General features: G+C 42.6%; 1 protein-coding gene across 1 annotated transcript; it reads right to left on the bottom strand.

The window, feature by feature from the left end:
- Positions 1-4,686: 4,686 nt before the first annotated feature.
- On the bottom strand, positions 4,687-12,226 carry SUMO2 (small ubiquitin like modifier 2). The gene is made up of 4 exons (XM_074889421.1): positions 11,995-12,226; positions 10,144-10,275; positions 6,918-6,989; positions 4,687-5,365 (listed from the first exon to the last, which is right to left on the bottom strand). The coding sequence occupies exons 1-4, from the start codon at positions 12,013-12,015 to the stop codon at positions 5,303-5,305; spliced, it is 288 nt and encodes a 95-aa protein (XP_074745522.1). The 5' UTR covers positions 12,016-12,226; the 3' UTR covers positions 4,687-5,302.
- Between the last annotated feature and the right edge of the window lie 2,096 nt (positions 12,227-14,322).

Raw genomic sequence — 14,322 nt, 5'->3', positions numbered from 1 at the left:
TGGAAAAAAAGACAAGCATCACTGGAAGGGGAAGTCAGGGTCCTGATAGAGTCCTCAAAGAGCTCCTTTCATTCCACTTTTGTCTTGTCTGAGTTTGCTTAAACTGATGTTTTCTTAATCAAGTGATCCTTCAAGAGCCCTTGTAGGGCATCAGATGTACTTTAATGAGATCTATGGACTGGATGCTGAAAGGGGCGGATCTAAGCCACCAAAACGAGCACAAAATTAATCAAAGGGTGTCCTTTGCATCCATGTCTCCCTGGAGAATATTCCTTTCCCAAGGAGAAACAATCTATTCACTATTTATTTGGGCTTCCACAACCTTAGTCTTTCCCCAGTGCTCCAGAATCATCCTTGTATCAGGATTAATTGTTAAAACCTACAACTCTCCCCACAGTCCCCATCCCCACTGCAGCTCCTCGCCAACTCATACACTTGTCTTTCTACAGCACCCCACTGACGTTCATTACTTCCAGGATCTCTGCTGACAGCAAACCACTTCCTTCATAGCACCACCAGCCCTACCTCATCTTCCTGCACAAACGGAAATTCTTCAGGGATAGGGGAAAACTCTTCCTCTCCAAGGGACTCAAACCATTTCATAAGCACCAGCTGGGCCTCCCAGCATCTCCATGTTAAGAGTAAGACCATTAGTCCCATGCAACTAGTGAAGAAACCAGGAAACCTCTGTAATTAAGCATCTTGAAGGCCAACCAAAAACTGAAAACGGAGATCAAAATCCAGTCTTCCATCTCCTATACACCCTCACACTCCTACATCCTAACCACCAGGGAGAAGTGCTGTACTACCAATTCATCCTGACACCAAGTACAAAAAAGCAAGATAAATTAGAGGATTAAATTATTCACTATCAGAACACATTCAGTTTGGCAACCATTTAACAGTCAGAATGAACAAACCTCGATAATCCAGAGAATGAAATGTATTAATTACAGTGGTAATATAATTAAGAAGAATTCAAGTCATTTAAATGCTTTTGATTATCTTTTCGTACTGCACAACAGCTGATACAAGTGTACTGAGAAGAGCCCACAATCTTAATAAAAATCCTTCAATTTATTGTTCACTTTCAATTTAATAGATGATGAAGGAAGCATCTAGTTTTTCATTTTTAGCTTTGGAAACAAATTGCTATTCCTTAGAAATTCAATTCTTTCCAACTGGCTGAACCATAGAAAGTATTCTTTCTTTGAGCCAGTCACATTATACCTTTTCATTAATGTTGCAGTAACGGTCACAATGTATCCAACACACAAAACAACAGCACTTACATTACACTGTCTGACTCAGAAGTAATGAAGTGAAGGTACTAGAAAGCAATATTCTTGCGAGAAAATAATCTTGCTTTGACCATAACCTTTGCAGAGATGCTATATCTGTCTTGATATTGTAGTTATCTTGCAGCAGCAATCTTAGTGCTACTTCAGGGATTTTTGTTTTATTGAGAACACCTCCATATGCCAGTACAAGAATCTCTCTCAGATTACCACTTGGAGGATTTCCTTACACTCTTGGCAGTTTAGCATATTCCATTTCAGAACAGCCTTGAACTTCCAGAACCCCTTTTGAACCAGCATCTCAGGCCACTTAATATTGATCCTCACAAGAGCCTGATTAAATGGGTATTATCCCCATTGTGCAGATAAACCAAGGCACTGATTTTCAGGTGTTAACCGAGGGTCCCACCAAAACCAGCTATGCTTTCAATCTGTCATTATCCCCCCGTACATGAGTAAAAATGCCTTATTTTAGGTGCCCGAAACAGTTTTGGTTACATCTTTTTAAATAACTGGTCATGTCCATTCCACAACTGAAACAGAAACTGTCTGAAGGACTGAAGACCCAGCAGATACTACAGACAAGGTCTTATCATCCACAACAACTCACTAGAGTACTCTATCCAATTATGACTTACTCCATTCTTTTTAACTTAAAACCCATGAAGATTATTAACTAAATTGCATGGCAATCACTTTAGAATTCATTATTTGAAAATTGTGGGCAATAATACAATTTGCCCAGGCTCTTGAAAGATCCCAGCTGTTAAATAAACATGGAAAACTTACCTCCCAACTAGCTTGATAAGACCTCTTTTCCCAGTTTTCCTCCATCCTCCGCCACGTGGACTTCTAGTAGTCCACTAGGCTACCGGTGTACACACGAGAACTATTACAAATCAAGCCAGGCCAAACAGCTAAGTGAACTTCAAATAATTGATCCAAATTGTTTATATCCCTGTACTTCATCCCATTTCTGAATCATCACCCCTAGCAGTAGCTTCCTTAGTGAAGTCACAGCAAAACCACTTAGGTCCCAGCAAACAGGAATCAACACATAAATTCTCTAAGTGGCAGAGGAGCCAAGCAACAGGTCTGTCATAAGGAGAATATTTGCAAGACCATGCAAGAAGAGTTCTAAAAAAACAGGTTTTTTTAAAAAAAGAGGTTAGTATTTCTACGTTGCTGTGTACACAAATATGTTATGTGTCAGAATGTGCCGGTCCACTTAATCTGCTAGCTTAATGGAAATTAAAAGTTTGAGGCTCTTAAGGAACTAGGTCACTTAAGATGTTTGAGTTTCTCAATTTTTATCTAATCAAGAAGAAAACATCTCTCAGAAAAGACCATTTTACCAGTTTTTGATTGCAGTCACCATCTTACATAAACACCATCCAGCATTGTTAGAGGAATTATTTCAGAAATATGAAGAGCAAGCTCAGATGAATAGCAGAAGGATGTTAGAAATGGAGAAATTTAGGTCATCAATGCCCCTCCATTTTTTAATAGCCTGTTGCTAAATACTAGAGGAAACTTCAATTTATGCTGAATTAAGGTGTATTTCCAAAGCTGCCACATCAATTCAAAGGTACAAAAGCCTATGTTTTTCATTTTTGCACAGGGAGATTTTGGTAAGCTAATCAGAATTCATGTTAAATGGTCTCATTTTATTAATGGAACATTATGTTACAAGAATCCTGCATATAAGTTCATGACAGATGAAGTACCACTCTACTAATCCAGGAAATTAAGACGCTGGTTTTGAAAGCATGCTGTTCAGTACCTGTCACTTGACATATATTGCCTCAGGAAAGAAAAAATAGTAGGCAAGATACAACAGGAAGTTTTGAACTTCACAGTCTTTAAGTTGGGCTGAAAAAAAACTGTATTTAAGAAGACCTCACCCTTTCTTCAGAAACTAAAGCAAGTCCAAACATCTTTTTTGGCCAAACAAGATAAAGACAGCTTTCTCCTGGGAAAAGTCTTGGCATGACATCAAGTTGAAAGAATTTTATACACCGATATCAGAATTCTATCCAGGTTGAAAGCCAGAGATTCTAAAGGCAAAGAGCAACGTATTCCATGTCTAATCCACGAGGTGTTGAAATACATTCCCATCACCACTTTTTTCCCCAAAATGTTTTTTCCAGGCCTTTTGTGGGTTTGGATATCAAAACATTTGTTCACTAGAGGGAATTCCAACCTTGCAATATACCACAGAAGTCTACAAGATACGTAACAGAATAAGAAATAATCTGCTTAGCAGTAGCATTTCCTAGAATTAAAACCATGGCATACAGTAGATTACATTTTTCAGCTACATAGTCAAGAGCAACTGCAAAAAGATGCTATTTTTCTTATATCTCCATTAAACATAATTAATGTAATATCAGCTGTGCGAAAATTGTGACAGAACTCAAATAGATCATTGTCCATCAGCTAAAAGGATATTTTGCCACAAATTTAAAGAATTTCCAGATCCAGCAGGCACTGGCCTAGCATCTAATAATCACTTCTTGAATTAACTATTACAAAAACTACCACCAAAAAGTGAGCTCTGCTAACAAGTTAATACCTAAAAGAGCATTAACTTACTGCAAACGCTACGAAATATTAGAACATTCCTAGGACATCAGAGAATGCTCTGGGGCTGTTGAATAGACAGGTATATAATCTTTCATGAACATCCATGGATTTCACCACAACCTCTAAACTTCCCCATGAGAAAACTCAGGAACAACAGCCTTGTGGAAAAGACTCATGAAAAACATCACTGTCACTAGCTCCCTTCAGTACTTCAAAAGCCTCTCCCCCTTTCAAGCAGGAATACCACAACGGTAAAGCAGAGCTTGGAATCTACACCACCATAGCTAAATACACCCAAAAACAGAACTCAATTTTTTATTTTTGCTTTACATTTCCAAGCATCTCCCATTTGATACCACAATAAACTGAAAGGTTAACGAAATTATTTGCTCTTTTTAACTTACTGTTTACATCAAAAAGCATTCAAATACAGAGTTTCAAATAAGCTACTGTAACAATATTGATGTTTCTATCAAAGACTGACAAAAAGAGCTCAACCCAAAGGCATTAATTAAGTAGTCCAGTATTTTGCAGTTTGCCTAATCAAACATTTTTGGCTTAGCGGATCATACACAAAAATAAAATAATCAAAAGACAAAACTGACTTCTATTTCCAGCTCAACTACTGACTGACTGAGAGGTCTCAAGGAAGCCTTTCATTTCCAACAGTCCTCCGACTGCAGAAAGGGGATTACGCTTACTTACCGCATAGAAAGCTGAGAATTGAGAAGCATGAAGTGCTGCAGAGAAAGAAATACAAGTGCTGAGTACTATTACTCCACAGAAAAATAAAGAAAACTGGTTATTTTAAACAAGAAGTTTATTTAAACAACAAGACGCTTTACTTGAAGGGAAAACTATCTAGGAATTTTTTTTTTTTTTTAGAGTAATTTATCCCTACTTAGACAGAAATTGCTCTACATGTAACAGCTACGTACAAAAAAGTTATAAAATTGTCCTTGGTTTTACAACGATAAAAGAAAAACATTGAAATTATCCAATCAAACAAGGTATGCAAGGTGGGTTTTTTTAAACAGTGAGAGCAAAATAACTTACTGGAATATAAAGATAAAAGTAGAAGGAGCATGCCACTAACGGAGAAAGGGGCATTTTCACAGAACCAGTTTGTTTTCCCACCCCATCTCCATTAAATGTTGATCAAAACATACCATTGGCCATTTAGTTAAAAAAAATATGCGTTATGTCTGTGCACATACACCAGTTACTTTATGTACAATAGAAGGAATAGGAAAAAAAAAATCAGAGAGAGAAGAGAGAAAACTATACTGCAGTAGTCAGGATGTGGCTGAACCAAGTCTCATTTTTCTAATTGTGAATGTGTCGCCTGTGGGAGCACAGTTCTGGAGAGGAAAGTAGCAGGTTCTTTTTTTGTGTGTTTGTTTTTTGTTTTTGTTTTTTTAGTAAACTCCTCCTGTTTGCTGCTGGAACACATCAATTGTATCTTCATCCTCCATTTCCAACTATAGCAGAAAAGAGAAAAAAGGCTTTCAACTCTTCTCAGATATCTACTATAGGCTGGGTTGTTCTTACATTTCCTGTCTTCAAGTTTACATTTTATGCAACTTAATCAGACCAGCCCCACTCCCCTCCATCATCATCACTTTGTACATTTAACCTACCTCACCGTAACTCAAAAGCAAACAAATTACATGGAAAAAAAAAAGCCAGTTGACAGCTGTTGTCCCAGAATGAATGCTATTATGTAACTTCAGGGTGCATTGTGTGACTCCTATGAAAAATATCAGCATTTGTAACATTTTAATTCTGTTGCCTACTTTGCCACTGCATCTTCTTTCTCCTATTTACTTCCTCAGTTTACTTTAGAACATTGCCACAATTCCACTTTGCGGCTGCTGTTCAAATGTGCAAATGGCTTCAGCTACAGCACTAAAGAAAGCAGACCATAATTAAGGGCCCTAGCCCAACCAGGCAGTAAAACCAAGCATCAGCAAGCACCAAAAAATTAAAACCACTTTACACGGTCAACCATGCAACAAACTGCCGGTGAGGAACGGCAATACTTCATTAACATAATTCTCTCTTTTCACTGTAATTTTTACAGTCGATATTCCTGGGATGTTTATGTTACCTGCTGACAAAATCTGTACCAAGACTGAAGGAGTAGCTATAACTAATGTTTATATTTCTAAACAGTCTTAATTTCTGCTCCAGGAAATCAAACTGGTCTATGGCATTTACTGCAGCTATAAATAGACTGATCCTTAGCTTCAGCATAACATGGATGGGAGAAAAAAAAAGCACCCTGTTGCCTCAATTACCAGTATTCCAAGTTAAAAAGTGGCATAGATTGTGGCCATAAGAGGCACATACTTTGGAGCAACTGCTTAGAAAATATAGATCTACTATAAACCTCCTAGAAACAAGAGTCCCTTGTTTCATAACAAGTGGTTCCCAAAAGCAAGTAAAACTGTATCACTTGGAAAAGGTAATTAAACACAGCTACATGGAGCAGTCCAGAAAAATACTGAAGAGTCACAGTGAACTAATCTGTCCTTGGAATGGCCTTCGTTTTAACCAATTACAAACAGACAACCCAAACTTCACAGTATTCATCAGTTTGCTGCTGCTGAAGCAGAACTTCAGATTACACATAACAGAAAATTACTTTTGTATTACAAATGCAAGTTTGCAAACGGGATCTCTGAGAACATCCTGGCAAAAAAATAAAGCCACTGCTTCAGGAAAAACTCAATTCTTAACTTACTGATACTTATCTCAGAGTCGTGACTCGGTAAAGTGACAGTTTCACCATCTGTACACTGTACTTCATTTGCTTATTACTACAGTGATGCAGACTAATTATTCAACACACTTAAGTCTAAGATTCCATTTCCAACAATTCTAAACTAGTAATACCAAAATAATGGCAAAAAAATCATCAAGTTCTATCACTAGTATATACAATTACACAAGTATTTTATATGAAACAGAAGCGTCAACTCCTGCAGCAAATTTCAAACACAGTTCTTTAGTCCTGCTTCTGTTGTTTACCTGTGCAGGTGTGTCTGTTTCATTAATTGGCTGCCCATCGAACCGGAATCTGATTTGCCTCATTGACAACCCCTGGACAAAGAGAAGTAACACAAAGGGAAGTAAGTCTGGTGTAAAAGTACTCGCTAGTTTTCTCATGAACTTGTCACTGGAATTGCAGCATGATCATTAAAAGCCACCATTCATAATGCACGATACAGCTTCTGTACTCCCCTCATGCACTGACTTTAAGGCATTTCACTACAAATCCTTGCAATCTGTTTTGTATTAAAAATTGCATTGTGTCCAATAACTAAGAGAAGCAACAGTGCCCCCACTGACTGTAAGTTAAAATAAAACAACTTCTAGCACACAGGTCTCAGCCCAAAGGCCAGGATTTTTATAGTGCTTTTTAATAATAATTCACTTAAAAATTAGATGCAACACTTTGTGTAACAAGTGTCAAGCAGTAATATTCAACACTCCTTTTTGATCTTCCCCAAAATCAAAGGTATTCTAAACCACATTTTTTCCATAAATGCAACCACCATTTCTTAGTCCACAGCAGCAAAGAGTAGGCAACAGTAACTTTTTGACCTTGTTCCTATTAACAAGATCAATGGATCAAAGTTTTTCCATGCACAGTTGGAACTTTCAAAAAAACTGAAGGAACCTTCTACTTCCAGAAACCACTGAATAGTATTTCGAACTAGCATTTCTACCACACAACAGTCATTTTGCTGACCTCTTCCATCCCTAGAAGACTTAATGCTCATTCTCACTTGACCCAACAGATGGAAAAAAGAAGGCTAAAGAGCAACAATCCCTTCTACTAACAAGATAAGCTTCAAATTCACAAGTTAGTTTTCAAAGGTATTCTACGGCACACTACATTCTGCAAAGGAAGATGACTGAAGTTTGAGGATACAACCAGAACCAAGAACCTCGGTGTCTACTTCTTTCCCAGTTCTATCTATTCTCTATACAGAGTATCTAAAAATATAAGAAGTCTGGCTGGTTTTGAAGTAAATTCAATCTATCACATGGTGCTGCTCTGGCATCTCTGAATAAGAAAAGAAGCCTTCATTTAGCCATGCAAGAGCAGATATAACACACAAAAGAAAACTTAATGTAGTAATTATTTTTGAGAAGCTGATTTCTCAGGAAAATATTTTAATAAAGAATGTGAGTAAACTTTTTGCTAAGACTTTATAGTTCACAGCAAAAGGCCTTCTCTAGTGTGACTGAGATTCTGCACTATTCACTCAGAACATCATCTTGTTTAAGAAAACCATGTGGCTAAGTGTCATGGCAGCAACACATTTTTGCACAGCAACATTTGGTTTGAGCTGTCTTCTCTGACATTGTGTTTCTTAAAATATATATTTCTTATTCCAGAAGTGTTGGTTTTTTGCAGGTTCCTGAGAACTTTATGAGCTGAATAAATGCTAACTGAAAACATCCTGAAAAAAACATACCTTGGTGACATTAGTGTCCACAAAAAATTAAGTATATTCCACAGACACTTTTTTCCCACTTAACTGCAAATAGTCTTCATCTTCTAATCATATTATTCAAGGTTTAGTTACTTCCATTTTAGGTCTACTACATGTGATACATGATTTTCATTCTTTAAAGCTGCTAAATTCTCTACTATACACAGCTTCCACCTCTCCAAAGTTAAATCTAGAGTCCACAGTTTAGGGATTTTAAGATTAGGTATTCCTAGTTAGGAACATGAACAAAATCTAACTTTTGGAGATACACAGTCAAATGATTTTAAACAAGAGTTTGAGAAGTAAGCATCTAAGAAAATTTCAAGACAAGTCCACCTCCACAGAAATATCCTTTGGATACCTAGTAGCTTAAAACTGAAATCAGGAAGAATGTCCCCCATTCCAAAGATTTTTTTTTTTTCCTCTCCCATTGACATCTGGGGTTTTTTGTTGATTTTAGGTTTTTCAAAGCAGATTAGAAATTTAGGTGAAAAGTTCTAGAATCTTACTTCCATTTGTATCCAAGTTACTTAAGTATGAATGGTACTTCTAAAATCATCTTTCCCAGGACTTTAGAAACAATTAACCTATCCTCAAACTCCACAAAAGACAGATATAACTGCACTTTAAGTTTGGAAAAAGCAATACACAAGGGATTTACATAGTATAACTTGAATTTGTATGACAGAGGTAGGAAAAAATGAGCTCACAGCCTCAAACATTCACTAATTTATCCCCAGAATGCCCACACAAGCACATATTCACATTTTCAGTAAGAGCTGATTTTCCCTGTCTTTATTCGTCTCACTATCCTATTGCAGCCAAGGGTAAACCAAAGAGGTTTTACCACTCTGAGAACTGCAGTTTGTTTTTCTTGGTGGTGAAATAGTTACCTCAATATTTTATACTGATTTTATTGTATTCGATAGTATCACTGAATATATGTGTTTAAAAAAACCCTTCCCAATTACAAACACTTTTGTAGACATGGAACTTTTTAAAGGCAGACTTTCATTTAAAAAATCATGGACAGCAGAGACAAAATTTTCCTAATCAGAAGCTTCAGAAGAAAGTGTTAAATAGTACTACTCTTACACAGGTGTTTTTAAAACTTGCAATAGCTGCCTGCAACACAGTAGGCTGGCTGCAGTTGCCACTACACTAGCAAAATACATTTTTTTCTCCCTCAGAGGGTTAATCTGACAGCTAGGCCACAAGAGAAAAAACAAAGCTCATCATTAAATGTACAAGGTTCCTTCTCAAGCTTTAGACACCTTTAATCCCCAAAATACTCACTGATGTTCTCTCACCTTAATACAATAATACTAGGCTAATAAATCAGAAGTCTATGACCAGGCCAAGTAGTTACTCAGAGTTATAAAAATACCTCTGATTATCACTCAACTCTCTATCCTAAATTCATACTGCAGGGTCCTAATCCACCCTTTTAATACTGATATTTTTGAGCAGTAGAGCAACAGTTGCCTCCAAACAGCCTACACCTATAATGCAGATTTCACAAAGATAACAACAGAACTTGATTTTACCAATTTCCTGTCACAAGCCTGTCAGGCCACTCTATAACAGATCCTAAGAACAATACACCTTCCACAACACAATTAGTTTCTGTTAAGTCTCTATCATTTTCCATATTTACACAGTTTTAAGACTTTACTGTCTTCATCTATCTCTAACTGAGATCACCTCTCCCCCAGACACCAGTTCTCCTGACCATCATACAAGTACCATACCTGTCGTTCACAATAGGCTTTCATTAGTTTACTAAGTGGTGTATGCCTCTTAATCTTAAACTGCACCACAGACCCATCTTGCCCTGCCACCTTCAGATTAATGTGGTCATTGTTTTCAGTCTTCACTCCTTCCTGTTGAGGAAATAAAAGAAAAAAAAACACCACTTTTTTAAAAGGTATGAAACAAGAAGTTAACATTTTACCAAAGTGCAACAGGTCATTCAAAAGGAGGAAATAAAGATATTATAGCTGTTTACCAACTTGAAACTTTGAATTAGGAAATAAAGGTCAGTACTTTTTATTTAAAAAAAAAAAAAGCCACACACAAAAATCCCTAAACCCTACTAATATTAGTTGTCATTCTTGAGATTGGTTAACATGCAAAGTAGCAGTGAAGACTTACAAGGCCAGTTGTTTTAAAACAATTAAAAAAAAAAGTTATTTCTATCAATAAAATGCAATGCTACTGTTCCCAATCAAAGGAATAAAGTTATTTATATTATAACTATGATCTCAATCACCAGCTAAGTCTCCTTCTTGCTGTATCTCAAACTTTTTCATACCAGTTGAGGTACTTCTGAAGAAAACTTCCAAGATACTTTAAAGGACTGTACTTGAAAAGGTCACAAAACTCGAAAAGAACCAGGCTTTCTCCTTCAGAAAACGTTTAAGAAAAAACCCTCCTAAATAGCAGCCCGATCCTCTCGCTTCCATTAGAAGCCGCACACAGAAACTGCAGAGAAACCAACTTTTAACTCCGTTGCTCGTGTTCCGATGCAGAGTATCACGGCAGAAGCAAAGAGAAGAATCAACGCTACCCAGCTCCTAGGCAGCGCCCGCTCCTGAGGTGCCCAGCAGCGTTTTCATCTTTGTTTTCTTTAGGAGAAGCGACCCGAGGCCAGGGAAGCGGCGAGGGTGTCGGATGGCCCCGGCCGGGGTGCGGGTCCCCGCCATGTGACAGATCCCCCGCCCGCCGCGCTCCAGGCCACGGCCCCGACACACCGCCCCGCCGCCGTTTATTATGTTCTGGCGCTTTCAAACTCAGTTTAAAAACGGGGGGAGGGCGGGGGGGGGAGAGAAAAAATTTTTAAAAAGGAACGGCGGCAGCGCGGCGTTCGCTGCTTGTAGGGCGTTTTTTTCCCAGTGGTTGTTTTCTTTTTTTTAATTCCTGCTGTCGAAAAGCGAAGCTCCCCTCCGCCCGCAGCAGTCCCCCCCCACCCCGGGCGGCCCCTCCCGCGGCCAGGGGCGAGCGGCAGCACAAAAGGGGCAGGGAGCGATACCCGCCCGCCCGCCCCGCCCGCGGCGGAAAGGCCCCGGCGCGCTCCTGCCAGCGGCACCGTATGGGAAGGGGCTGGCAAGTGCCCCAGCGAAAGGCTGGTTACGAGCGGGGATGCTGCGCCCGAGCCAGCCCGAACCACCGCCAGCCGCGCAGGGAGGCCGGATCCGGCCCCGCGAGGAGGAGGGGGAGGAGGAGGAAGGCAACAGCAGCAACCGCCTCCGGACCTGCCTCTCTCCCTGAGGAGGGCGGGAAGGGAGCCCGGATTCGCCCCCCTCGGCCCCCCCCTTTCCCCGCCGCCCTCCCCGGGGATCCTCCGCCCGCCCCGGGAGGCTGCGGCCCCGGCCCCCCCTCCCCCGGCGGGGCGGGAAGGCGGCCGCGGCCTGGGTGCGCAGGAAAATGGCGCGCAAAGCCGGCGCGGCGGAGCCAAGGCCGTTGGCTGACCGGGCCGGGGCCGGGCTCGCGGCCGGGCCGCGGCCTCCTCCTGCCGCCGCCGCCGCCGCCGCCTGAGGGGCGAAGTGAGGCGGCGGGGGCGAGGGAGGGAGGCGGAGGGGGCGGGAGGGCGCCTGCCTCACCTTGGGCTTCTCGTCGGCCATGGCGAGTCAGCGATGTCCGGGCCACTCCGAGCGCCTCACAAAGGGGGGGAAGAAACGGCCGAGCGCGGCGGAGGAGAGAGGAGGGAGAGAGAGAGAGAGAGAGGGGAAGGCGGGGGGGGGGAAGGGAGCGCGCACGCACTGCCGCGGGGCCGCGCCTTGCCCCCGTGCGTGCGCGCGCCCGCCCCGTCCGCCGGGCTCTCCCCCGCCCCCCTCGCGGCGCGGCCCCGCCGCCCATTGGGCCCCGGCGGACGGGGGGGGGGGGGGGGCGGGGGGGGGCGGGGACAGCGAGGGGGGGTGGAGGGAGCGCGCGCGCGCCCCGGCCGTTACATAACGCGGCGGCGGGAGGCGGAGCGTGCGCGCGCCCCGGCCGCTGCCCGCGCTGCGTGCGCGCGCCCCGCCCCGCCCGCCGGGCGCAGCGGGCCCTGCCGTGCGGCGGGTATTGTCCTCCTCAAAATGGCCGCCGGGCCGCGGCGCCCCGCGCCCCTCCCCACCGTCCCCGGGAAGGGCCCTCCGCCGCCCGCCAGCTTCGCGCCCCCCCCGGCCCGACCTCCTCAGGGCCCCACCGCCCCTTCGGCTCCTCATCCCGGGGCCCAGCTGGCTGCCCTCGCTCTGGGGCCCTGCTGCACCCTCCCTGTCGCTCCCCCAGGGGTGACCCCTCCATCTCCTCCTCCTCTTGGGCCTCCTCAGACCTGACGCATTTCTTCCCCCTTACTCGCCCTCGCAGTTTCAGGGATGACCCTGATCCAGGCCGGAAGATTTGACAGCAGCCATGCTGCTGAAATCCCTGGCCTTCCCCCCAAGGAAGGTGAGGTGTGAGTTGGACCTGAAACGCAGGTCGCTTCTGCAGAGGGAACCGAGACCTGCTGTGCCTCTCTGTGGCGTCTGAAAAATGCGTCTTGAATACAATTAACTGCAGTCAAGGTTTACTTATATTCTTCAACAAGCTAAGGACGTGATGCTGCACCTCAAAAATGTAATCCATGAGAGGATATACTACTAATTATGTGACTTCTTCACGTTCATTCCAATGGAGGGGAGGAGGAAATTCTCAGTAACTCCACAGATTTCACAGGTTCCCACAAACCAGTTCCTGAGCCTTTTTTCATCAGCGTAACACCCGCCACCATAATTTGTCAACTGTTTCTCCACAGCACATAGGTGGAAAAGAAACACCACAAAAATGACCCTTGTAAATCCTTCAGAGGTGGATTTACCGGGTGGGCATCAGTCCACAGTGGCACCGCTCTGCGTGGTGAACACACTCCGAGTTGTGACACAGAGGTCACGCACACCCTCTGCTCCTGACGTGACAAAACGCAGGCCTGCGTATAATGCACCTCCTGCACCATTTTAGAGACATTACAAGATGGGATTTGTCCAGAATAAACTACTCAAGTAGTGAAATATCAACTGAAGAGAAACTTAACTTACGAGCAAAGCACGGACTGCAGACTTGCCTTTCACTGTCGATTCTGATCCCTCTCCTCCACCTTTTGTCACGTTACTTCACATTTCAGTACCTCCCTTCTGAGTGCGGACACACACGGATTTTTTTGTTGTATTGCAATGGTCTGGAAATTGAAGAAGAGTAACGCCTGCTGAGGACAGGAAGCTGAAGCCAAACCTGTACCTGAGTCCACAGTTGAGAAAATAATACAGCCACAACCCTACCTGAGGCAGTGACGATGACCTGGGCAGCCAGCTGAGCTTCCACAAAACGTGGGCAGTGAAGTCTTTTACCATCTCCTTGTAGACTAGGCTCCCATATATTGTAAGATTTGCCCTCCGCTTCAGTACTCTCAAAGATCAAATTTCATGTAAAATTTCATAAAATGTTTCAGTTTTAGTATTTTACTCCTTCTGAAGAGTCTGAGTCAGTTCTGGAAAAATCACAGGCACTAGAAGAGCTCAGTCTGATCCAGGAAGGCAACTGAGATGCTGTTTTAAATTGTGCCTGCAACTCAGATACTCCTTTGAGCTGTACTTTCCACTCCTACCTGTGTCATTTTCCTTGATTTATCATCAAAAGACTGTTCCAATCAGTCTATCCTGCCTGTTTTCCCTGCATTTAATTACTCGTGCTACTATTTTTCTATTTATTTAAGCTACCGGGAGGCAAGAAGCACCTGTGGCTAGAGAAAACAACATGCTTCTGTACAAATCCCCCTCGCACAGTCTGACGGTATATCGGTCTCCTACGATCTCCCTTCACCTTTTATTTTAGCTCTGAAGAGGAATGGGCAATGCCATTTGGACCTTCTGAAGTCCATTATGACCACTACGAAGCAGGACTAGATGTGAGAACAA

Source organism: Strix uralensis, chromosome 19 (assembly GCF_047716275.1).
Source record: "Strix uralensis isolate ZFMK-TIS-50842 chromosome 19, bStrUra1, whole genome shotgun sequence".
NCBI classification, from domain to species: domain Eukaryota; kingdom Metazoa; phylum Chordata; class Aves; order Strigiformes; family Strigidae; genus Strix; species Strix uralensis.
Note: the sequence above shows the minus strand (reverse complement) of the source record. Positions and strands in the feature narration are given on the sequence as shown.